At 41.0% G+C, this 23,819-nt stretch overlaps 1 protein-coding gene and 1 non-coding gene across 2 annotated transcripts; both read left to right on the forward strand.

The window, feature by feature from the left end:
• The first annotated feature begins 1,043 nt into the window (after positions 1-1,043).
• Positions 1,044-1,125, forward strand: TRNAS-GCU (transfer RNA serine (anticodon GCU)). The gene has a single exon. It is a non-coding gene; the product is annotated as a tRNA-Ser (tRNA).
• Positions 1,126-1,509: 384 nt separating this feature from the next.
• On the forward strand, positions 1,510-23,232 carry LOC142572459 (nucleolar MIF4G domain-containing protein 1). Its single transcript, XM_075681587.1, has 15 exons — positions 1,510-1,818; positions 2,354-2,497; positions 3,497-3,641; positions 5,713-6,670; positions 8,059-8,129; positions 8,211-8,339; positions 12,521-12,645; positions 13,895-13,988; positions 14,525-14,624; positions 14,984-15,111; positions 17,558-17,668; positions 19,660-19,784; positions 21,391-21,555; positions 22,360-22,491; positions 22,920-23,232. Exons 1-15 carry the CDS (start codon positions 1,663-1,665, stop codon positions 23,199-23,201), a joined length of 2,865 nt encoding a protein of 954 aa, XP_075537702.1. The 5' UTR covers positions 1,510-1,662; the 3' UTR covers positions 23,202-23,232.
• The last annotated feature ends 587 nt before the right edge of the window (positions 23,233-23,819 follow it).

The raw sequence follows: 23,819 nt of genomic DNA on the forward strand, positions 1-23,819 counted from the left end.
TTACAGCTAATTAATTACATGTAATTTGTTACGTGCGAGTCTGCTCTCTACAGATCAATTTAAACATATGGGTAGGGCAACATTCGGTTGTCGATCATGCGTGTGTCGTCGGGCTCCGTGTGGCAGAGCCCAAACTCTAATATTACAGTGACTGAGTTACACCCGAACGTCAGCTGTGCCACCGGTACAGACATACTTTTCCACGAGAGTTCATGTCTTTCAATTGCACGCAAGCAATTAACGTTCTGAAAAGTGGATCTAAAAACAGGCCTCTAATGCAGAACTCGCGATTAAAGATTCACACCGGCGAATTGAGGAGGTCGCGCGACCATTTGCGACTCGCAATCAAAAAGCGACCGAAGGCGACTGATGTTCACACCGGCAAGCCCGGCTGAGCGCGACCCGCAAGTCGCAATCCCGGAGATTATCGTTCTCAGCGAGAACTCTCGGAATCTACGCGGAATTTGAACACGACGCCGGAGGAGGCCAAATGTAGACACACGAAAGATCACTTCCGGTGCGCCGCTGATTGGTTTATCAGTTTTGCGACCATGGTCGCGCGACTGAAAAATCGCGCAGAGAGCGACTGGACCAAAATGGTCGCTTTTCGAGAAAAGCGACCGTTTGCGACCATTTGCGACCAACTTGGTCGCGCGACCACTGTCAGTCGCCGGTGTGAATGAGCTCGTATCCTAACCAGATACATTAGAAGGGAAGAGAGCAACGCAGAAGTGTTTTCTCGTTGCATTGGGCTTGTTTGAATTTCAAAATGTGCCATTTTTTTCTTATAATTGTAATCGCAGTTGAAGTCCAGAAAGCGCGCTCAAATCGCTGCATCATTACGTTTCCCTTGGCGCTCACTTAAGGACTGATTTCTCGTACCAGCGAATAAAGTGCTTACACAGCACTGAGTCTTAAGTAGTAAGCGGTGTGGTCGTGTTGTGTTTGAAATTAGCGCTCCATGAAACGTGTTGACAGATTTTGCCAGCGCCCGATTTTGCCAATATTGTTTTCTTCAGTTATTAAAGCGCACGAAATCAGTGGACGAGGTGGCCGAGTGGTTAAGGCGTTGGACTGCTAATCCAATGGGCTCTGCCCGCGTGGGTTCGAATCCCATCCTCGTCGAAATGTGGTAGATAATTTTTTCCCGTCTTTTCTTTTTGAAGGCTGGGGAATGTGAGGGGTTGTGGTCGCTTTTTTCGTTTTCGAAGATATTGGGTGAGTTGCTTTTTCCTTTTGTGTGTGCACGATTGATTGGCGCTGTTACTTCGCAGCTGATTGCAAAGCCGATCAGCAACATTTCGTACATTTGGCGTTTTTCTTACGTGATGCCAAAAAGACAGTGAAAATTGCATAAGACAAGCAGAGTTGGTTCGAACTGCCACCATAGAATAACTGCCACTACGGTGTTCAGTTATGGTTCAGTTCGACTTTTGGCGGTGGCCAGCAAAGCGAAACTGTGTGGTGTCCCCGACTGTAGCCAACAGATGGCAGCACCGTGCACGCCGCGAGCCAATATGGCTGCGCCCAGTTGAGCATGCTGCATGCGTGCGCGTTTAGATGCTTCCAGCCAAAGTGATATGATGGCATCGTGTCATTTTTACTTTGCTATATGAATCTGTCGAGTACGTGAAGTATTCGCTAGTGACTCACAAAAGAGACATGAAACGCAGTCGCAAAGTGAGAGATGAGGCGCGCGCTAGCGCCCTGCCACCGATGCACGGTGTTGACGTTTCTGGACTGTCGAGAAAGAAACGACGTAAACTGGAGAGATCTGAGAAGAAAGTTCGGCGACATGCATTTCACATGAAGAATAAGGTTCGAGCGCGCGATCTTTTTCACCTCACAACTGCATGCGCCTGCGTTGTAGAAATGTGAACGCAACCGAAATGCCCGAGGTAACTGTATTGAATGTCACGCTGTATGAGGCACTTTGGTTCTCTTCCTGTTTGTGCGTGCATGAATGCTTTCTTTTTCATAGCTAGCCTATCAGTTCGCATGACTAAAAAATAGCTTCGCCTGCAGGCTTCCTGTAAAAGAAAAGGGGGGGGGGGGGGGGTTGTGTGGTCATCACAAACTTTTATGCCAGCAAACACTCAGCATTGCAAAGCTCGAGGTGCAGTCATATATTTTAAGTCAGGAGCTGGAAACCTTAAGCATTGTGAATAAGACGAAACCGTGCTAGAGAGCTGAAACAAGAGTTAAGTCCCCCTGCTCTCTACGGAACGGATAAATCTACACTGAAGCAATTTATACAGGAACCTGAAGAAAATATTTAACTTTTCCCTCTGTCTCTCTTTCCTCTGTCTCTATGAGCGGTGCCCTACTAAATGTTATGCGCTTGCATTTATAGGGGATCATTCAAAAAGAGATGGAGAGGATATGCCACAAGCTCAACATCACCCAGAAACCAAGTGAAGAAAAGACTGTTGTTAAAGACCGCCATACTAAACAGGCTCAACAGGAGGAGCCTGCGTTGAAGAAGCCAACCAAGCGTGTACATTTTCATTCCTCGGCTCTTAACAATTGCCTAATATTTCTTTAGAGAACTATCAGTGTTTGTTCTACTTACAGTAGCGCCAAGTCTCATTTAAGTTTATCATACATTATAGTTTCCTCTTGTCTCTTTGCACTTGTCGAGTGCAACATCATAGAACATCTGGAGGCACTATAGATTCTTGTTTGAATTATTTGCTGTTGAATAATAACGGACATACAAAGAAAACAATTTTGCGCTAAGTACAAGAGTGGATGACTGGCTACCACCAGATTATGTAGTGCAGAGCAGAGATGGTTTTTTTATACACACATATCCAAGATTTCAGGCTCAATTGCGTGACTGGATCTGTGGCACCATACGGTATTAACATCTATCAACATATACAGCATGCTCAATGTCAAACTTTGACACATTTTTACAGCTCATGCCATTTTAATGTACTATGATTTGTTTTTCCACTGCAGTGCTCTGCCCTAGGAAACGAGAATGGCTTAGTTAACTGAAAATCTTGTTCGAGTTAAACAGCTTCAAAATTTGTTGAAGGTATAGCGGCCAACCGAAGTTTTGCATTAGTTGGAATCAGTTTGGGCTGATGTGACCATCAGCTGTAGCACTGCCAGTGAAGACGATGGCTGTGTTAACTTAGCATGTTCTGTAGCTCAAGATTAGAACATGCTAGCATGCCCAGCCTGAGCAGCTGCATGGATGTCTTGCTCTTGAGACCATCAACGACACCATGGCTGGTTAGTTGCTGTAAACCGTGGTTGTGGTGGCTGCATTTTCAGGCTTCCAGCCTCCTGAAGCTTAAGTTAGCGGGAGGCAAACTGTTTTGATAATATGCATCATTTATGTTGCTGTGTCTTAGAGATAGATTCTTTAATACATGCTGGAGATGAACTGCCCATACACTAGCCTTAACTGTCGCCAATCATCTGTAAATGCTGCATTTCTGCCCGTTTCTGAAGGCTGACATCAATTTCTTTTTTCATTCCGAAGGAGCGAGAAGCAGTTCGCAAAAAGAACCTTCTTGATGACAACAAGCAAGAAGACAAAGTTATCAAACAGATGGAGAAGAAGTTGTTTCTCAGCAAGCGAAAAAACAAGAATATGCCCAAGTCATTCATAGATGAAGGCCTGGACTGTATCCTTCTTTCATGCACGCTTTTAGAGTTCCTTTGGTGGTGAACATACAGTCAGCATCAAGAGTTTATGGAGCACGGGTAGTAAAATAAGTCTGTATTCCCACTTGGCATTTGCCTTCAGCCACCAAAACAGTGCAATGCTGTGTTGGTCAGATGGGCTAGTCCAGGCTGCAGTTGAAAGTTCCAGTCTGCGTGCCTGGGCTGTGGAAATATTTAGCATCTCCTAGAATCTTGAGTGCTGTTAACTTTTGGCGTCGGCAGTGCCTGCCGTGAGGACACAGCAACTGTGGCAGTGTGCTGCTGAACACAAGGTCATGGCTCTGATTCTCAGCCATGACAGCTACATTGCGATAGGGGTTTAACCAGTGGCAGCACAAGTGACATAAGAGTACTGAGTGCATAAGCATTATGAATATTTAGCTGGATGGCATCTTAGATGCCAACATACTTCTCAATGCTGCAACACAAATTGCTGCACTGCAGTAAACTGCACATCAAAAGACACTGTCTTAATATGTTAACACTAATAAGTACCCACGTAATGATAGTTCAGGGCACACTTATGAACTCTAGGTAAACTGAATTAATCGAAAACCTTCCAGTACAGTGCTCTTTGCAGACACTTTTGTTGTCTACTTACAAAAAAGAAAGGAATCTAGTCTTACCTAATAAATTCAGCCATTGACAGGCAAAGTAGCACTTTACAAAAGTCCATTTAAACAGTGCACCTATCTTGCCATTGATTGTGTAGTGCTGCTGATCAGGTTTTACAATCATTTTTTACATAAAATGCACATAAAATCGTGTATGCAAGCACTGCATGCATCAAGGATGATTCTACTGTTTGGTCATCGTTCAGTGTTTGGTGCTGTTTTCTCGTCAAATTAATTATCCGAAGTGTGGGACCGGAAGTTCCTGGAACCTTGGAAGTCGACATGGTGATCTGCCAAGGTCTATAGCCTAAAAGTTAGTTGATCATTTAGTTTAATGTTGAACATTACACTGCATGCTTAGGTGAGATGCTGCCTTAAAGGGGCCTTGGCACACTTTCTTAAGACCACCATTTTTAATCTTTACCTGTTCTTAACATGTCAATGAGGTAAGAGCAAAATGAATTGGGGTAATTAATGCACACAAACCCAAGTTATTGTTATTGTTTGCAGAAACTTCATTATACAAGCAAAATTAGACTCGTCCTTGACTTAAGTCTTCATGGCTCTAGATACGACATTTCACTCTCCCATCACATAGAACTGTTACACCCAATAGTTGCAGGGCACTGATGTTACATAGCAAAAGTTGCCACCCCATGGTTTCCAAGCTTGCTCAAGTTATTGATGACATCACCATGGTCTTCAAGATCACACAGCACGTTATCCGATATCAGAGGACATTACATCACTTCTGAGGTTTCAACAGCTTCCCTCAACACGGATGTATGCAAGTTATGCGCTGAGCTTGCCAATGGTGTCGTTTTCTTGGCTACAGCACCTTGTGCATGGCTGTATGTTATTTAGAAGATACTTAAAATAGCTTTAAAACACAATGGCATAGTTTTTTTCCCACTACTCGCAGTAATATGTGAGCATAAGTTGCACATTACGTTTTTAACCATTTATCCGTTTTGCCACAGATCAACATCATGTCTGCTGCATAAAATGCACATTATTGCTGCATAGTGATGGTGCTATTGGTGCCATTTAACAAGCTTTCTCTAGAGCATTGCAGGGCTTCTTTAATTAGTGCTAACATATTAAGACAGTGTCTTTTTATCTGCAGTTTACCGGAGTGCAGTGGCATGCATGCTGCATTTGTGCTGCAGCATTGAAAAATATGTTGGCATCCAAGATGCCATACAGCTAAGTATTTGTAATGTTCATCTACTCAGTATTCTTTTGTCACTTTTACTGCCACTGGCAGTGTGGCATCAATGGAACTGAAGTAGTTTAGAGTACATTTAACTTAAATATTGCTATAATGTGATTTTTGCCATTTGCATGTTGCATAATAGCTCAAAATTTAGTGGACTGTGCATGTTGAAGAACAAATCCTTCACTAACGAGTGTACAGACCTCCTAGAAGTCGTGGACAAGAAGTACCAGAACAGTCATCAGGACAGTGACGGTGATGATGCCAATGTGTATGTGAATCCTGCTAAAAGAAAAATAAAGTTAGAGGAGAGCAAATCTTTAAGTGCCGGGAAGAAACAGAGGACTAATTCAAGCAGCAGTATCTCTGACAGTGAAGGAAGTGAAAATGAATTTAGTGATGATGACGACGAACCTTCAAACACAGCTCCACTTGCAAAATCACTGTCCCGTTCCAAACATCAAAATAGTGAGGGCAGTGATGAAAGCGGTGATGATGACAGCATCGATGAGGAAAACTGTGATGAACATGGCAGTGAAGATGTAGAAGACGAAGAGTTTGACGAGAATGGTGTCAGTGATGAAGAAGGTAGTGGTTACAGTGGTGCTGAAGACAACAGTGATGATGAACTAAGCTCACAGGATCAATCTGGTGCTGATAGCAATGCTTCCAGTGCAATTTCTAGTCCACAGCGTCGAAGAGGCAAGGAAGACACACTGAATGAAAATCTAAAGCTGACGTCAGCCAAAGTCAAAGAGAGCAAGCTTGCTGGCCACACAAAGGCTGCTAAATTGGCAGACACAACAAAGCGTAGCAAGGCCATTGATGAAAAGAAAGGCTCGAAGAATACTCTGGAAGAGGAGGACACAGACGAAATTTCTTTTGATGATGAAAGTGGAAACTCGGGTGAAGAGGAAGACGAACCAGTTGCATCAGAAACACTCGGTGATGGGCAAGCATTAACATCAGCCAAACAAGGCACGGCCTCTTCAGATGGTATGTGGGAAGATATATATGGACGGTTGCGTGACAAAGCCGGCAACGTGGTGTCACAGAAATATGTCCCGCCTGCCAAGAGACTCCAAGGCATCAGTCTGAGCTCGGAGAAGAAAGAGGAGCTTGCTAGACTTAAGAAGCAAGTGAAAGGCCTGCTGAACAGGTATGTGGACTAAGCATGAACTGTAGCAATGTGGAGTGGAATTATAGCTAAGGCGTAAATGATAACATCTGAGCAGATGCTTTTGTGTTGTAGGACTTTATAGAATTGTATGTTCTGGAATCATATGTTACAACAGATGAGCATGTGTGTCATAATGAATGTAGATACAGAATTCTCCTTTCAATAGTGTTTTGCTGATAAAATGAAAATAGATTGAACAATCTTGAGAAGGTTTGGGCTGCTGCAGTTAACATTATGCTGAGTTGCAGCAGCACAGGTTAGTGAATATATGAGGGTTGTACAATAAAGACTGAGACTCTGAAATCTTTAGTTCTGAAAATTATTCATTGAAACTTTTGTCCCTTTCTATATGATCCCCAGTAAGTGAAATGCACCCATCTCGCCATTTCTACCACGCTTCAGATAACGTGAGTCAAGCCATCTTTTCACACCTACTTCACTATCACCTCCAATGCCTTAGCAATATCTTGTTTTATATCAAAGAAATGTTTCTTTTACTGTGAGGTACGTAAAAAAGTTGCAGAGTGCCACATCTGTACTGTAAAACTGGTAAGTGAATGGTTGCTATGCTTTGGGGAGTAGTAAAAAAGTGAGATTGCTTTGATGTGGAACATCACATGGAGACAGACGTAAATATGAATTGGAGGCAATTTTTAAGTAGATGTCAAAAGATGGCTTGACTCATGTCACCTAGGCATGGTAGGAACGGTGGGACACATGCGTTTCACTTATTGTGGCGCATGTATATAGGGTTAAAAGTGGCAAATAGAAATTTTCAGAAGTCAAGATTTGAGAACACCAGTCTCGGTCTTTATTGAACAACCCTCGTACATGTTTTGAACAGCACATTCTTTCAAAAATGTGTGTGCATTTTTTGGGAGTGCCTCAGCTCTGTCAAGAGCTAACTGGTCAAACACCAGACCTCATTCCAGGTCTTACTGATGTCCCAGCAAAGTTGGGATGGGACTTGGGACTCCCCAATAAATTTTAGAACAATACTGCAAAGTCTAGGTTTGCTGGCAACCCTGTGTGTAGTAATTATGTAATAATGTATGAATATATATACAGCTGTGTGATGTTTGGATTCTACCTAAAATAAGTAAAATGTAAAAGGTGCCTAACTGTTGCATCTTTTTTTTTGTGCCCAAAATGGCAGATGCATTCATAATATATAGTAAGTTGGCTTCTCTCTTAATGTGGGCTTTCACTGGTGTACAGTTTTTTTTTAATAGATTTGCAGCCGTTACATGGTCTCAAATGTAAGCTCTATTTAATCAGTGACAAGTAAGGGATAGGACAGCAACACTGAAAAGAATAATTGATTGATCAAAACCAAGGTAGCTGAATTTCATTTTGTGTTTTTCTAGACTTAGCGAAGCCACAGTACAGCCTATAGGAATGGAGATGGAGAACCTGTACAAAAAGCACAGCAACAATGGTATGATTTCTTTTTATCAGTAAGGTTCTTGACTTCTTCTTTGACTGCAATGACAGTGTGACATCTTGCTTCTCATTTCAGATGTGAACTCCACCTTGAATGTGTGTCTGTCTGAGTCAATTATTGCACCTTTCTTGACTCCTGAGCGTCTCGTAATGGAGCATGCAATGCTTGTCGCATACATGCATTGCAACGTCGGAACTGAAGTAGGTTAGTGGGCATTCAGATTACATTGTGCTAAAATGATGCAGAAAGACTAATGCACAATAAGGCATAGACAAGCATGTACATAACTGTGCTTTTTCCACATTGTACCATCCACTGCCATGGTTGTGAGTGGCCATGGCTTAAACATGGGGGTTGAGCAACCTGGAATTTTCTAGAAATTTTATGCAGCTGAAAAAAGAAAAGTATGGAACTGTCAAGGGGAAGATGGACATGTCACAAAAAGCAACGAAGTTACATAAGCAATTCACAAAATTCTGTTTGTCAGTTTCACCTCAAAGCTCCAATTAAAAAAATATGAGAACCCTTCCTAAGCATATCTTTTTCCACGCACATGAAGTGCTCGTACTATTCTAGAATTTTACCATTACTACAGGCTTACAAAGAGTACCTGAGGGTTTTGCTACTTTTTCAATCTGAGAAATTTTACTCAGCTAGTTGCAGATGCATTACCTAAAAGGTAAAGGAATTCATAAAAATTCATTTGCTAGACACCCTGAAAACTTTCTAGGCTACTTTACTATTCTACATATTCTTAAAGTGGCTTGGTGCCCGTCCAGTCTGCAGGACGTGCGTAGTTTAGTCCTCACTGGTGAACACCCACCATTATGTAAGCTTGGCACAAGCAGCCCCTTGGCCAGGCATCCAGCTTTCTAAGGGTGTGTTGCTTGGGAAAGTATCACACGGACCACTATGCCTGATGTGCGAGAATGACAACAAACAAAGCAATACATACCTCTCTGAGCAATGATGAATCCAGAAGTGCAGCTTCTAATTTTACTTCCTCTTACCTCCTAGGTAGAAATGCTAGAGGTGCATAAATTATTTTGCTGCGACACAATATCAAGAAAGATTAACATTCCCACTCATATTGGTCCACCTTGTACATAAGCACCCAAGAAAGTATAGTAGTGGACAGACACCACTTGTAGCACAGTTGTTGGAGCACTGCGACATATCGCATGGAGAATGTAGGTTTGAATCCCATCTGTGATGTTGAGTCTTTTCTTCCACTTTTATTTCCTTACACTCTGTCAGAAATGTGAACGGAAATGCAAGCTTAGTTATCCCCACTTTATTAATGGACCATTTCACCATAAAAGAAAGAAAGAGTAGGTTAATTTATCCTGTAATTTTCTTGGCCTAATGTTGAATTTATATGTTAGTCAATTGACTAAATTCATGTTGCTAAATAACCTTAGCTTTTCTCACTTGCATCAATGTCTTTCCACACTGTTTCAGTATAATTTCCTGCCAACAGGTAGTAGTGTTTATTTATTTTTATTTTATTGGGGGGGGGGGTCATTCACACTTTCTGCCACTCTGACTGCAATGAATCTGGTTTCTGAATCCACAACTATTTGGAATTTGTAGTGTTTTGCTTCTTTCTTATTCCTGTTTAGCTGGCCTCATGTAACAAGTATTTTCTACCATGATTTTGGTTCTGATCAGTGCTGTTTTAACATGTATATGCTACAAACACCACAGAAGGGTTCCACAGCTCGCTTTACCTTTCTCACTTTCTTTCTGGCTGCGTGACTTTTCTTGGCCACCTCCATTAAAAAAATGTATATATTTTTTTTTTAGCCTGACGGATTATCATAGCAAGCCTGGCACGTTTCAGCAAACTGAAGGGCATAGTGTAATTCTAAGCATGGTGGAGACAGCGAGACATGCATTCTGAATGTGCTTCACTGCATGTTTAGTACTTGCTGGCTGGCAGTGCCGGGAAAAAAACGGTAAAATCATTCTTAGTGTTGGTACAAGGGGTGCTACAAAAGAAATCTCTTGTATTTTATTTCTTTACAAGCTGCAACAAATACTTACAGCACTAGAATGCTTTTTCATAGTGTAGTACATTGGCAGCTACAATGCATTATTTTTTTACATCATCTTCAGCATGCTATGCATTTTTCATGGCAGTAAGTAAGATCTTGCCATGTCAGCGAAAGTGTGTACCATTGGCGTTGTCCACTGCTTCACAGCATCCTTAACCCTTAAAGGTAAAGTGCTGTGCCCGAGTACAGTAATATGTCGGTAAAGGGAAAGTGCTTAAATGGAACAACAGCCTCTAAAGTGATTGGTTTTGCATTTAGGTAACGCAAAAAAAAAACTTTTGTTAAACGGAAACGAAATTTTCGCAACTCTCTGTAAACTGGACAGAAGCAAGCTCTAAAGGATTTTTTCAGAAAGAGGCAGGACCTGAAATATACTTTTTCAACGCCTGTCTTTTCATTTAGAAAGCCATCCTAAAGACTGACGTAGGCAAAAATTTGATATTTTTAATGCATAGCAACCCCACTTGCCCTACAGATGGCTAAATAAAAAACAGCTGACATTTCAGACACTTTCTACAGCACAATGTGAGATAATTTAGACTGCCCCACCATGACCGTGTATTATTTGGCCACAGAGCTATGTTTTTGTTGTGATAAATTGCTGGTGCCTGTTCAACTAGCAAAGCCTAGTAAATCCTGTAGCCGTCGACCATGCACAAACCACGGGACAAACTAGCTGCTACACGCATTTCTCTATGCTTAAGAGGAAGCTTTAGCTTGGGTGCTCCTATCTAAATAAATGTAAAAGGAGAATTCGTTTTTGTCGGCAACCATTGCACGAAATTTGACGAGGTTTGTTCCATTTAAAAGAAAAACTTAAAATATAGTGACTGTTGGTTTCGAATTTTTTATCTACATTGGCAGTTTCCTATTAAAAGTTGGCAAAACTTGCAAATTTTCAAAAAACGAAACTATCAAGTTTATAACTCTGTAACTCAGCAATATAGAATGATGTCACAATTCTGTGAATTGCATCTAATAGTACATCTAAAGTGGACAAATTGATATCTTACACATGAATCTCAAAAAAATTTTGTAATATGGAAATACAGCTTTTGCAGAACCCTTGTATGCAACATAACGAATTCACGTAAGATATAAATTGACACATTGAATTTGTCCGCTTTGAATGCTCTAATGGATGCCGTCTACAGGCCCGCGGTACCTGTTCTTGATGCAGAGATATTAATTTGTAAACTTCGTGCTTCTATATTTTGCGAACTTTCAAATTTTCGAATATTTTTTTAACAAAATTGATGCCCTAAATAGAAATTCTGCTTCCAACAGTCACTAGAATTTACATTTCTCTCTTAAATGCAACCAATTTAGTTAAAATCGGTCCCGGAGTTATCTCAGAAAAGCGTTTCTGCACTTTCCATATATTTGAATAGGCCGTGTCGGAGTTGGGTCCGAGCTAAAGCTTCCTCTTAATATACTTAACAGGGTTAAGAGGGTGTATGACATATAGTGCTGCATCTCGACACTTTCTCAGTAAGCGTAACACATTTAGTAATCCTCTTAATCGGAAAATATTTACCCAGTTCCTTGAGCTTTCGTTTAATAAGATTCTGCTGTATACTCACCTGGCCACCAATGTGCACCCCTGGCCGTGGCCAAGATAATTAGTGAATTTTAAATTAATACTTATAGTAAGTTTTGTTTATGTATGACGAATGATGCAGCAAAAATTATCAACTGTCAGTGTTGCTCGTGTCTCTCATTTTCCAATATGGCGGACCTGGCGCAAAGAGTCCCTTCATTTTTTGGAGGTGCAAAAATTTAAGAAGTGCTTATGAACTCTGATTCAGAGGGCTTTGATGCTGATTACAAGGTGTGTTCAATGGACAAAGAGGCCACATTGCCCTAAGAATGCAAATTATCCTAACCAAAATTCTTAATTAGCATAATTCATTATACTTGCTCTAATTTTCAGATTTAAAAATTTGTCAAATGTTTGGACCTATTACCAATAATTAGCATTTGAGTTTAAAGCCTGCTAATGTGTTACTTAGACAAAAGACACTTTGGAAAGTACACCCATACCCACAGGGTTAAGAACAGCATTAAAAGAAATGTTTTTGCCTGCACGGTCCATCTTTCATTGCTCCTCAGAGATAGTCAAAATGTGCCAAGTATCCCACTTCATAGAATTTCATAAGTCTGAATTTATGCAAATTTATGCATTTATGCAAAGTAGGAGTTCCTCCATTCCTTTTACAGCATTATGCTTATTATGGTACCTTTAAGGATATTTAAATACCTAAATGTGTGCACAGTGTATGCATTGCCAGTGCAATGTAAATGGACTTCCTTCTTTTTTTTAACTAGGTGCACAGATACTCCAAGACATGACTGAAAAGTTCAATGAGCTGTATGAGCAGCAGCAAGGTTGCAGCACAGGGAAAGAAGTTGACAACTGTGCTTTGTTTATATCATATCTCTTTGTGTTTAAGGTAAGTTCGCCTCTTTCTTTCCCTCACCCCATGGGGCAGGTAGTCTTCTGTTCAACTATTTGCTTTATTTCTTTGTTGTCATTTTGCCAGTTTATTTCAAACATCAGAAGTAAGCCAGTGCCTTTTTTCAACATATTCTCAACATTGACTGCATTAGTTTGTTAACCAAAGTTGCCTAGCATATTCAGCAGGAATAGCAATAATGGAAATGATCAACTACTATTGCTAGAAGTAGACCATAAGGCTAGTGGTCATGTTTTTTTTTTTTTTTTTTTGTTCTTCTTACTAGGTACAAAATATTCTGTTCAATTTCAATTTCACTTCATCCGCGCATGCGTCAAGTGATAAAAAGTGGTCTCTTAATGATAAAACCAGATTAGTGGCAAAGATACATAAACTCTTTGTCAGTTAGGACAATGGAAAAAGCACTGACCTAGGTATCACCTTTGCGCATCGTCACAAATGCTTCATATATCTTCCGTGCTGTTTGGTCCCTATAACGGAGCAAAGCCCATGTCTCTTCAAAGACCAGATAGCAGCCACAATTTGCACAGTGGATGGCCAGATTGCTCTCACATTTAGTCTTCACATTATTAGTGTGCTCGCGCAGATGATCATTGAGGCAGCAGCCCGATTATCCTTTGTATGATAAGCCGCACGACACCGGGATCTCATACATGGCCTCCCTCTCGCATGGTACAATAAAGCTGGTGGTGTGTCTCTTGCCACAGCACCTGTTGGTGCGATTTCTAGTATTCCTAGCATTCCTAGTTGTTATAGGTAGGTCGGTTACTCATATAATAAGTTATGAAAGTACATTATGTTTAGTAGTGTACTGCACTGAATGCTGTAGTGTTGTCGCATATGTAATGCGGTATTGTGAGAGTGTGTATGTCCTATATACTTGTGAAATTGAAAGATTAGGCAAAGTCATCTGCATGCTTCTAAACAGCAAATTTTATGGAATGTTGATGATTTTTACTCAAAGTTACATACAAGGTATGCAGCGACAACTGAAGTCTTCGTAAGTGTACATCTTTTTAATATGTTGCATGTATTCTGATTGCAACTAATGCTTCAAAAATTGTATTGTCATGTTTTGTCATAAGAGTTCAGAAAAAATTTAATACCTTGTTTGCAAACAGTCTGAAAATCTGGTTTTCCAATAATTTGATTTGAATTGCTTTGACACTTAAAAAAAGCTTCTGGCACTTATTGTTTTTCTTTATCTAATGTGTCTTCTTTCCAGGTTGTTCATTCAAGAATTATCTACGATATCATAAGAAAATTGGCCGAGTCTTTCAGTGAAAAAGACGTGGAGATCATTCTTCTGATTCTGCGTTGTTAGTACCTCTAATGTTTTGCATGCTTTGAAGACGTAGCGTTATGCTGCTGTTAATTGTGTTAATGAGCAGATAACCGATGGTTTGTTAGAGTAACAAAATGGGTGCGAAGAGGAGGAAAACGCAGTTGAGGATGGTGGAAAATTAGATAGTGTGATGAAAAGATGCTTATTCTTTTGACACAAGAGAGGGGTTATTAGAGAATGCTGATCAAGGCCTTGGTCTTGCAGTAAATATAAATTAGACTGATGATAATAATGAAGCTTCTTTGTTAGAGCATTAATTTGTCAGAACCCGTATGCAGTTCATCCACGTGTGCGTTTTTATGTGAAAGAAGTAAAATGTTGTCAACTGTAGACTTGCCTGATTGATTTACGCATGAAATGCCTATAGGCACCCTCAGCCAGGTTTTCAAGCAATATCTTGCAGTAAGAAAGATGGTAAAACATTATTCATACTTTCGGATGAAAAAGACGGCTTTCTCACTTCTTGCACCATGTTCTTCTGTAATTTGCCACGTGGAATGTCTCTTCTAGCTGTTGGGTTTGCTCTTCGAAAGCACGACCCTTTGGCCCTGAAAGAGGTAGTGCTCCTCCTGCAACGCAAGTGTGCCCAAGACACTGCAGGGGCTGAAGAGTAAGCATGAAAGTTTCTTATCTCACATAAAAATAGCATATGTATGTACTGGAGCAAGCTACTCTTAATTATGGTGATAGAAATGCCACAGACCATGAACGTTATACAGCTGGGGAACAAGTTTTTGTGATTAGCAAAACGAGAATGTACAGCAAGTAAGTAGCACACAAAGAAATCAATAGTTGTGACTTGATGCTCTACTGTTCTTTTTCTTTAATACAGAAAAACTATCTTCCTGCTGAGATTCATTTAGTAATAAGCTTTAGTGCAGGCTAACAGTGGCATTTTGCCCTCATCACCTTTTCATCTTGCATACCGTGGTTCATTAAGTGACTGTGATTTTTTTTTATTGTTTTCAGCTCCAGAAAACGATTCATGATGGACATACTAAATGCTGTGCGAAATAACAACATACAGAAGATCCCTAACTGTGACCCTAGCATGGTGGAGCATGCGTCCAAAGTCCTCAGAGGGCTGTTCCGCAAGGGTAAGTAGGAGATGCACATATCGCAGCACACACTGTTAAGCTACTGTTTGACTCCCAGAATGAAGCGAGCATGTAGTATAGTCGCAGTTGAATTATTTCAATCACATTTACAGGCAGCTATCTTACTTAAGTGTGATCCTTTATGGTGCGGCTGATGCAAAACATTTCACCTATCACTCCACAATTGGCTGTCTGCCACTGCTGCAGAAAATTTTCTTATCTAATTAGCACTGCTCATGCACATGTTTTGTGTTTTATTTAAGGGTGTTCGAATACTGAAATTTCCTAACAAATGGAATATGAATATTTAAGAAAAACAACCTTGAAATATTGAATAAAATGAATATTTTTTCATGTATGAATATAACTTGGAATAAAAAGATTGCATGGAGCCTTTCTAGCAAAAAAAAAGTGGGGGGGGGGGGGGGGAGAATAAGACTTATATTTGAATTGTTTGGTGCTTGTGATGCCGTTCACAACTGACTTCCGTTCAAGTGAGGAGCTTGTGAATGAGAAAGACCTGAAAGGCGATAGTATCTGGCCCACTAAAACAACAGTATAGAAAGCATATTGAGTTTATACAAATATAATGACTTGTTCTGTCTAAACCAAGAAAAAAAAATTTTAAGCTGCCTAAAGACGAGGCGTCCTTATCGAATGACAGTAAATTATCGAGCAGAAGTTAGCTGCTCCGGGCGTTCTCTCACCAACTTGTGCCTGACAAGGCCCATGGCTCTCTTGTGGCAGAATCATTCCGGACTGTCACCACTTACATCTCTCTTCCTCCCTTTAGATTCAACTAAGTATTTTTCTCTTACATTTGAACAGAAACAAATATTCACCAACTTCGAATAGTCAAATTCCCTGATCAAACATGAATCGAATAGCAAGAACTATGATTCGTAATCAAAATTTCGAACATTTTCACACACCTACTTTATTTTTCTCGTGGCGAATTGTAGTTACACCATGTTAGCCTGTTGCTAAAACTTGTTGTCAATATCGTTTAACATTTGGTAAACATGATTGCCATATGGTAGCTTATGCAGTGTGTCATAGCCAGGGTATTAAACTGGAACTGAACTGAAAACTGTAGAAAGAACACCATTTTTGCTTGAACCGGAACTGAACTGCATCATTAGGATTTTTTTTTCACTGCGGAGTGCAGCTGAAAGAAAAAATAATGGTTTTCGGTTTAGGTTGGCCACCTCTTCTTGAGCTTTTCATCCATGCTTTGCCTGCTTTTGTGGCTCAACTCTGCTACCTCATCTGCAAATACTCACCATCTTCTCATGCTTTTAAATGTACCAGCACTGTTAGTACAGTTTTCAGCGTACTGTGTTGGGGATGCAGACTATAGGCGTCGCATTAACACGACCATATTTGCATTGCATCTGAAGCATGTACTCGCCCGACTGTGATGTGGAAAGTGCCTGAGACAGTGGAGCACACATGTTGCTTGTAGCCGGTATGACTGTGAACAGCAAGCATTGATATCTTCTTCAGCACCAATTAACAACAGGCCATTCAGTGAAAAAGTGTTACTGACGGGGCCATTGATCGTACATATCCATGTAAGCGAGCCTTTCTTAGAATGTTTATTTAACAAAGGCCTAAATTCAAGGCTGTAAATGGGCCCTTCGAACGTGAACGTGTATATAATCGCATCCTATTGTCTGTACTCATGATTACTCCTCAGTCCCCCATTTTTCTCCTCTTCTCTTTCCCCCTAAGCAGAGTAGCAGGCTGGAGGATCTCTTTCCGCTTCCTCAATATATTCTTCTGTCTCTTTCTCTCTCCGCTAATATAGCTTCATTTCACATAGATTCCAGCATTGGTGCTGGATCTGCATATTTCTTTTGTAACTATGTGTGGCCTGAAGAACAAACAGGAGTTATCTTTCACTGTAGCTTTGTGCAGTTATTGTACAAGATAAATTTGTGTTTTTTTCCTGTAGTTATTGTTCAGTTATGCAAATGAACTTGAACCAGCTCGAACCAGTCTGATTTTTTTCTTTTCCTCTGGAGTTGCACTGGAACTTAACCATTTTCAGTGAACTGAAACGAAAAATGTTTCAGTTTGGCACTGTGGTCATAGCTATGTGCATCAAAGTGTCTCTCATTAGTTCAAACTCTGGTTTAGTAGAATAAATCCTCAGCCCCCTTTATGATCTTAACAAGATTATGCTGTTCAATATGTTATTATTTTAAAATATTGAAACCTCTTTCACTTTCAAACTTAGAAAAGAACTAGCATTTAGAAGTGCAGCCTGAAAGCATGCTATGTGGTTGAGAACATTCCGGAGTTTTACAACATTAATAAAGGTGGTCACGAATATTATTTCCTTCCATAGACTCTTTACTGTATTTTTACTATTTTGCTTAAGCTAAATTGTTCTCCTGGACACTCTTTGCTTCATTTTCGTTTTCTTTCCAATGTGTTGCAGGTTGCTTGTTGCAAGAATTGAACATCTCGCTTGAAGATCTGCTGAAGGCACATGAACGAGGCAAGTGGTGGGTGGTTGGCTCAGCATGGACAGGAAATGAGGCGTCTTCAGGTGAGCCACCAGAGCCATTTCTTCTTGATCATTTTGGCTTTCTGGAATGTTGGTCATAAATAATTGACAGCATTTAATGACCCGAAGCTGCCCTGTTGCGTACGAGGGACACCTTAGTTGAGAGCTCCAGAATTACTTTGACCTAAGGAGTAGCGTGTTCTCATCTAGTTGATATCAGTTTGTGCTGAAAATTCAGCATGGCTAATAAACGAAGATTTTTAAAGATACAGCAACAATTTAGCGGTAAATGCAAGAGAATTGTGTTAGCATTATGTCACACCGCTTCGAGGTCCCGGATCCGTGATTTAAACCGCATTCATCACATTGCAAAGTGTTGTCCAGGGGCTCATTCGACATGCATCCTGCCTCTTTGAGGAGTGAAATACAACTGACGGTGGTCTGCTCCAGGCCACCACTACACACATGCACGTGCACACACACGGACACGCACCACATGACCTGCCTCTACATTGATCACATGACCGGCTTCACACACACACCTATACTTTTTTTTCACTTTGGCACTCCTAATGCTAAAGCATTAAAATGGGGCACAATGGCATGAGCAACTGTGCACTTTTGATTAAAAAGTAAAAGTTATACAAGGAAAAAATAAATAAAGTCTGTGGAAAATAATGCACTGTACATGCTAGATTCTGAGATCATTGTCCAAATGCACATTTATACTTATCCATCACCCAAGTTTAAAAATAATGTGCGTGCGCATGCTCATGTTGTAACCATCTTCACCTACCTGTTCATTTGTCTTAATTTTTCTTAAATAAACTGTCGTTTGTAAATTGGCACTCGTGTCCTTGTGCCCCCTTGTTCCATCTGTTAGCCGGGCAGAACTTCCTATAGAAATTTCGCCACTTGGGGTTCTCTAACATGCACCAACATACAAGTACACAATTGTTAGATCATTTGCCATTTGACTCCCCGTCATAACTGCAATGCCATGTTCAGGACTTGAACCTGCAATATCTAGATTGCGTAGCCGGTGAGCCACAGTGACAGGTATAATCATTAGCACTTGCTATAATTCAGGGTATAAAAGTTATAATTTTTAATCTGTCATATCAAGGGGCCAATTCTTCCAATAATTTAGGCATGGCTTCTTAAAAATCAGTGGCAAAAAGCAAAAATGACTGAAAATTAATGTAGCAGTTACAATCTATTACCCTGGGCCACTTGCGGTTGGCATGCGATAGCCGAAGGCAGTATTTTAGTATATAGTGTTACAAGCAGATTTATTTTGTGAGGTGCATCCCTGAAAAGTTTGGTCTTGTGACCACAGCAGGCTGCATGCATGCTGTGGCTCTTCTGGCTGTTACTGTTTTTTGTAAATGTGTTGTTTTTATATGAGCCACTAAATGTGTATCATGCTGCAATAATCAAATGTGTTCACTCAGTAGCCCATAATATAAGTCTGTGTCTTTTGAACTCAGCCTATTTTCCTATGTAGCAGAAAATATACATAAAATAACATAAGTAGATTGTGCTGCTGCAAATTTGAATCAGCTGTGTTACTTATGATGAATGCAATTTGTTTATATGACTTGTCTCTATGCACAGTGGTCCTTTGATACACCAGTGCTTTTTAATGTGTGCTGTCAGCATACATCAGTTAAAATGTGACAATCCCCCAAATTTCAAAAAAAAAGAAAGAAAGAATAATAACATCTTCTGTGCATGATTACCTCACAATGCAGTTAGGTGGCAGCTGTTCAAAGACGCATCTTAAGTCCGAAATTCTTCATTTAAGAATGAATTGCCTCAGTTTTGCACACACTGACAACCATCAAAATTAAAAGGTGCATTCTAGTTTGTTTCAACAAGTCTGCATTTCAACTTATGGTCAAACCATGCTGCTGAGCCACAAATCCCTAACAACTCATAGTGATAATGCTTGCATCTTTATTAATGAAATGCTCATCTCCTGCTTAGATAACCTTGGAATATAAACCCTGCCTTTCGTTTTCAATATGCAGATAGAAAAGCAAACATGTCGTCAGCGCAGCCAGAGTTTTCAAGCAAAATCTTAAAGCTGGCTCAGAAGCATCACATGAACACTGATGTAAGGAGAAACATCTTCTGCATTCTGATGACTGCCGAGGTAAGAAAACACTGAGCTGATATGCTGACAGTTTGTTTGTTTGTTTGTTACTGCGATAACAACTATATAGACACTCTAGGTGAATTTTCATTGTCGCTGTGGTGTTTCATATAAAGTGCAAATGCGATAACATTGCAGCTGCGCGCTGTATGCTGTAGATACGAGCAGAAGCATGCGAGGGTGAACAGAGAGGAATGGTGGCTCGATCTCACGCTTGCAAGGGAGGAAGCACGCCGTCTTCCATCGCATGCATAGCAGCAGGGGCTGCAACTGCGTATGCGTGGCTGAGTGCAGCCACGCAGACCCTCTTTTGAAAGCAATCTGCGGTGGATATAGAGTCTGGGTGCGCCCAGGGGTGGTGGTTTCATGTGCGCTGTGTTCTCACCACTTAGTTCGTCTTGAAGGGAGTTGCAGCACGAAGGGCAATTCACATGCTGCTGCTGCTGCTGCTGCTGCTGCTCTTCCTCGTGCCACCGTTCTGACAGCAAGTGCCCGCGGTCATTGAGTGAGATGTGTTCATGTTTCCCTGTGTGTGTGTGTGACAATGTGCTTGTTCATTTAGTTAGTAAATGGATGTTTACAGAAGTTTATGCAGTTGATAAAATGATTAGCTGTCTAATAATTTGCTTTCGCAATCAATGCTTCGCCTCTTGGGTGTCACTGTGACTTATTTTTCTGTTTGCTTGTTTGTTTTTACAATTCTTGGTTTAACTTTCACAGTCCTACCATGTTGATATTAGCTGTAATATAGCAGACATAAACAAAGTTAAAAATGGAAATATGAGGGCAAATCAGGAAGTCTTTGCCTCTATTTTTTATTAGCAAACATAAGGTGCATAGTACTTGTAATTACAAATATACATACTATTCTACGTACCGTGCACTATTTTTCCACATAGTCCCCATAGTGGTTCGGACCATTTGTCCCATCACAGCACTAAACTTGAGATGCTGCTGTGGCAGAATTCGTCCGGCTGACTGTGGAACCACCGTCGGACTGCCGTCTTGGCTTCATCAAACTTTTGCGAACATACCACACCACCACCTCACATATCTCAAAGCGAGACACCTTTCCCCGTACATGGGCTGCATTTCCCCGTGGATTTCGATGGGTGTTCATCCCTTGCTCCATACAAAACGAATCACACTTCATTACTCCTACGCCATGGACTTGTGAAGCTTCAACAACTGGCAGCAGTGCCGTGCCAATGAGCTACCGGCGGATAAGGCCGGGCCGGTCCAACTACCGCTGGGAATGGATATTGACTTCGCATTTACAGCCGCAATTTGGCTAAAAAAAAAACTGGGGCAAAGACTTTCTGATTCGCCCTTGTAAGAACAATGTTATTAACAGGAAGCGATATTGTGAACAAACTGTCCCCTTGTTAGTAAATTAGTTAACAGGAGACATGACAGAATTGTGTTAGCTGCGACAGGCTTTTTCTTCAAAAGAAATCAGCGTAGAAAATAAGTAAGGAACACTCCACATATGCACAGGTTGCTTGCAGTAGCAGCTTATTTTGTTTATGTATGCAAATCTTGGCAGTCCATTGCTGGGCCACGGTAATAGTTGTTTGAATGCATGCTGTTCTGATTCGACTTACAGGACTACTTGAGTGCCAGCGAGAGAATCCTGCACCTGAACCTGACCGCAACGCAGGAGCGTGAAATGTGCCATGTCGTCTTGCACTGCCTGCTCAAGGAGAAGCAGCACAACCCTTTTTATGCTTATTTGGCCCAGTTCTTCATCAAGCGAGACCGACGTTTTTATGTAGGTGTTTCAGGCCCTGGAGTCTGATGAAAATTCGTATTGTCAGAATGATTACACAGGCTGAAGAAGCAATGTTATGACACAAGAATGGCTATTTCTAAATACCCTGTGTCTGCAAAAAATGCGATTTGAGAAGAAAAAAAAGAAAACAGGTCTCGATCCGATTGCCACTGTATGTTAGTCTGATACTTGCTGATACTGTCTGATAAGTTGCCGAATTGTCCCTTCATGTAGTCCACTTCCCTTGGTGTGGAAATGTGGGAGGGACACACTCTCCCCTGCCCAGTCAAGTGCTGAATGGACTCAGCTTCCAGCAGCACAGCCATAGTGTGTGTGTAAGCCTCAGTAGTATCAAGTACCACGAAACCGCTACAACAGGTTTCGGTAACATGAGCAGTCTTCTTTTTCATGTGCAATGCTATGCTGTTCTTGGTGTGTGTGTTGAACATATCACAATATTGATGTATTGTAATTCATTATTTGCTGTGCTCTTGGAGAATTGAGGTCCTGTTGTGTAATCACTGGGTTGGCAGCTATTTAATAAGGCAATAAAAATGAGGCAAAACCTTATTGTCAGTACTTATTTAATTGCTGGTTTGAAGAGAGTTTGTTGACATGGCACAGCGATACAGCTGAATACTGACGTGAAGATAGAATGCGATGTAACATTACTTTTCACACCTTACAATAACAATATTTAGTTGTATCCCTCAAAGCATGACTACTAACTGTTTATTAAGCTTCATAAAATTGTTGCTCTCTGTTTTTGTACTTGGCACCTAGCATTGCTTACTTTCATTTCAGATGAGCCTGCAGTGTGCAGTCTGGGACAAATTCAGGGAGCTGGACCGACTGAGTCCAACAGCTTTATCCAACCTAGCAGAGTTTCTCGTTATCTTGCTTTCACAAGAGGCCCTGTCACTGGCTGTTCTCAAGGTAGGCAGGCTGGACTGTGTTTATGTGTGCTCACGTGCACTTTATTGATGCTGGCTTTGCATGGTAATGATCATGAATATTCTTTACTATGTTGCCATCAGGCGAAAACATACAGCGCTAATGCCCTGTGTTCAAAAAAGATTTGTGAATACTATTTGAGATTTTGAGCGTGAATCAAACGTGTCTTGCTGTGATGTGTAAATTACACAGTGTAGACAATAAGAACCAACAACTTAAATGTAGGCCAACTCTGCATTAGCATGAAATATGTACATTTGGTGTTAAATTTGTACTAGGCAGTGAGCCAGCCACTGCACAAACACTTGATGCTGTAAGGCATGCAAAAATAATTTTGGCTCCAAGCATTTCAACCTTTGAAACTCTCAAACACCACCATGCCCTCCTCACTGCCGTTTTCTGTCCGACAGACGATCCAATTTGTGGACATGAGTCCGGCGCTGCTGAAACTCCTGCGGCAGCTATTTAGCAGCCTGCTATTGAACCGACCTCAGGATGTCTATCAGAGAGTCTTCCTCAAAGTGGCAGATGCACCCAAGCTGCGTCTGCTTAGAGAAGGGCTGTGCCTCTTCCTCAGGCACTTCTTTCTCAAGGACCCAGGCATGGACTCTACAGTGCGCAGCATGCTCAAGCAGCATGCCGAGCTAGCAGAGGAAACCCTCAGCAGGACTGACAAGAAGGCCATCCTTTGATTGTAAATTAAACGAGGCTGTTGATTTTCCAGGTGTTGCTCAATGCTTAGTGTGCTTTCGTGTGTCCGCATGGTTGAATATTGCCTTGGCTGAATTCTGCCTCAGGAATTATGCAGACGTTTTACCAACAGCAAGACCTTGGCCTGCCATGCCTTGCACAGCCAACTGCTACAGATATAATGGTTCTGCCATTTCCAAAATGTTTGTAACATTTGCAGTTGCATCTGCATAAATCGGTGTACAACTGAATTTGTCCACCTTATTTGCAGGTAACATCAGCTAGTCGTTCATATTTGTGGAAGTGGAACAGGTAAAATGCAAGGCATTTAAAGGGGCAATAAAAAGATAAATAATTATGCAGGTTCAATGCATATTTTGGAATCTATGTGTAGTAAAGCTTTTGTGAAGCGTCTAGTGGAATGCTATAAAACTTAATCTTCTCCAGCACATTTTGCAGCATAGCAATTACGGGCTTGCCCAGCAAGGCAGCAAGATGCCAAGGCCCTCACAACCACGGATTATGCACTGTCTCCAGGATTGGCCCAATTTTCATCGCACCATCTCTGGTGCAGCCTAATTTACTACTGCACTATCTCCAAAACCCACCCACCTTAGCCG

The sequence above is a fragment of the Dermacentor variabilis genome, chromosome 2 (genome assembly GCF_050947875.1).
Source record: "Dermacentor variabilis isolate Ectoservices chromosome 2, ASM5094787v1, whole genome shotgun sequence".
Taxonomy (NCBI): Eukaryota; Metazoa; Arthropoda; class Arachnida; order Ixodida; family Ixodidae; genus Dermacentor; species Dermacentor variabilis.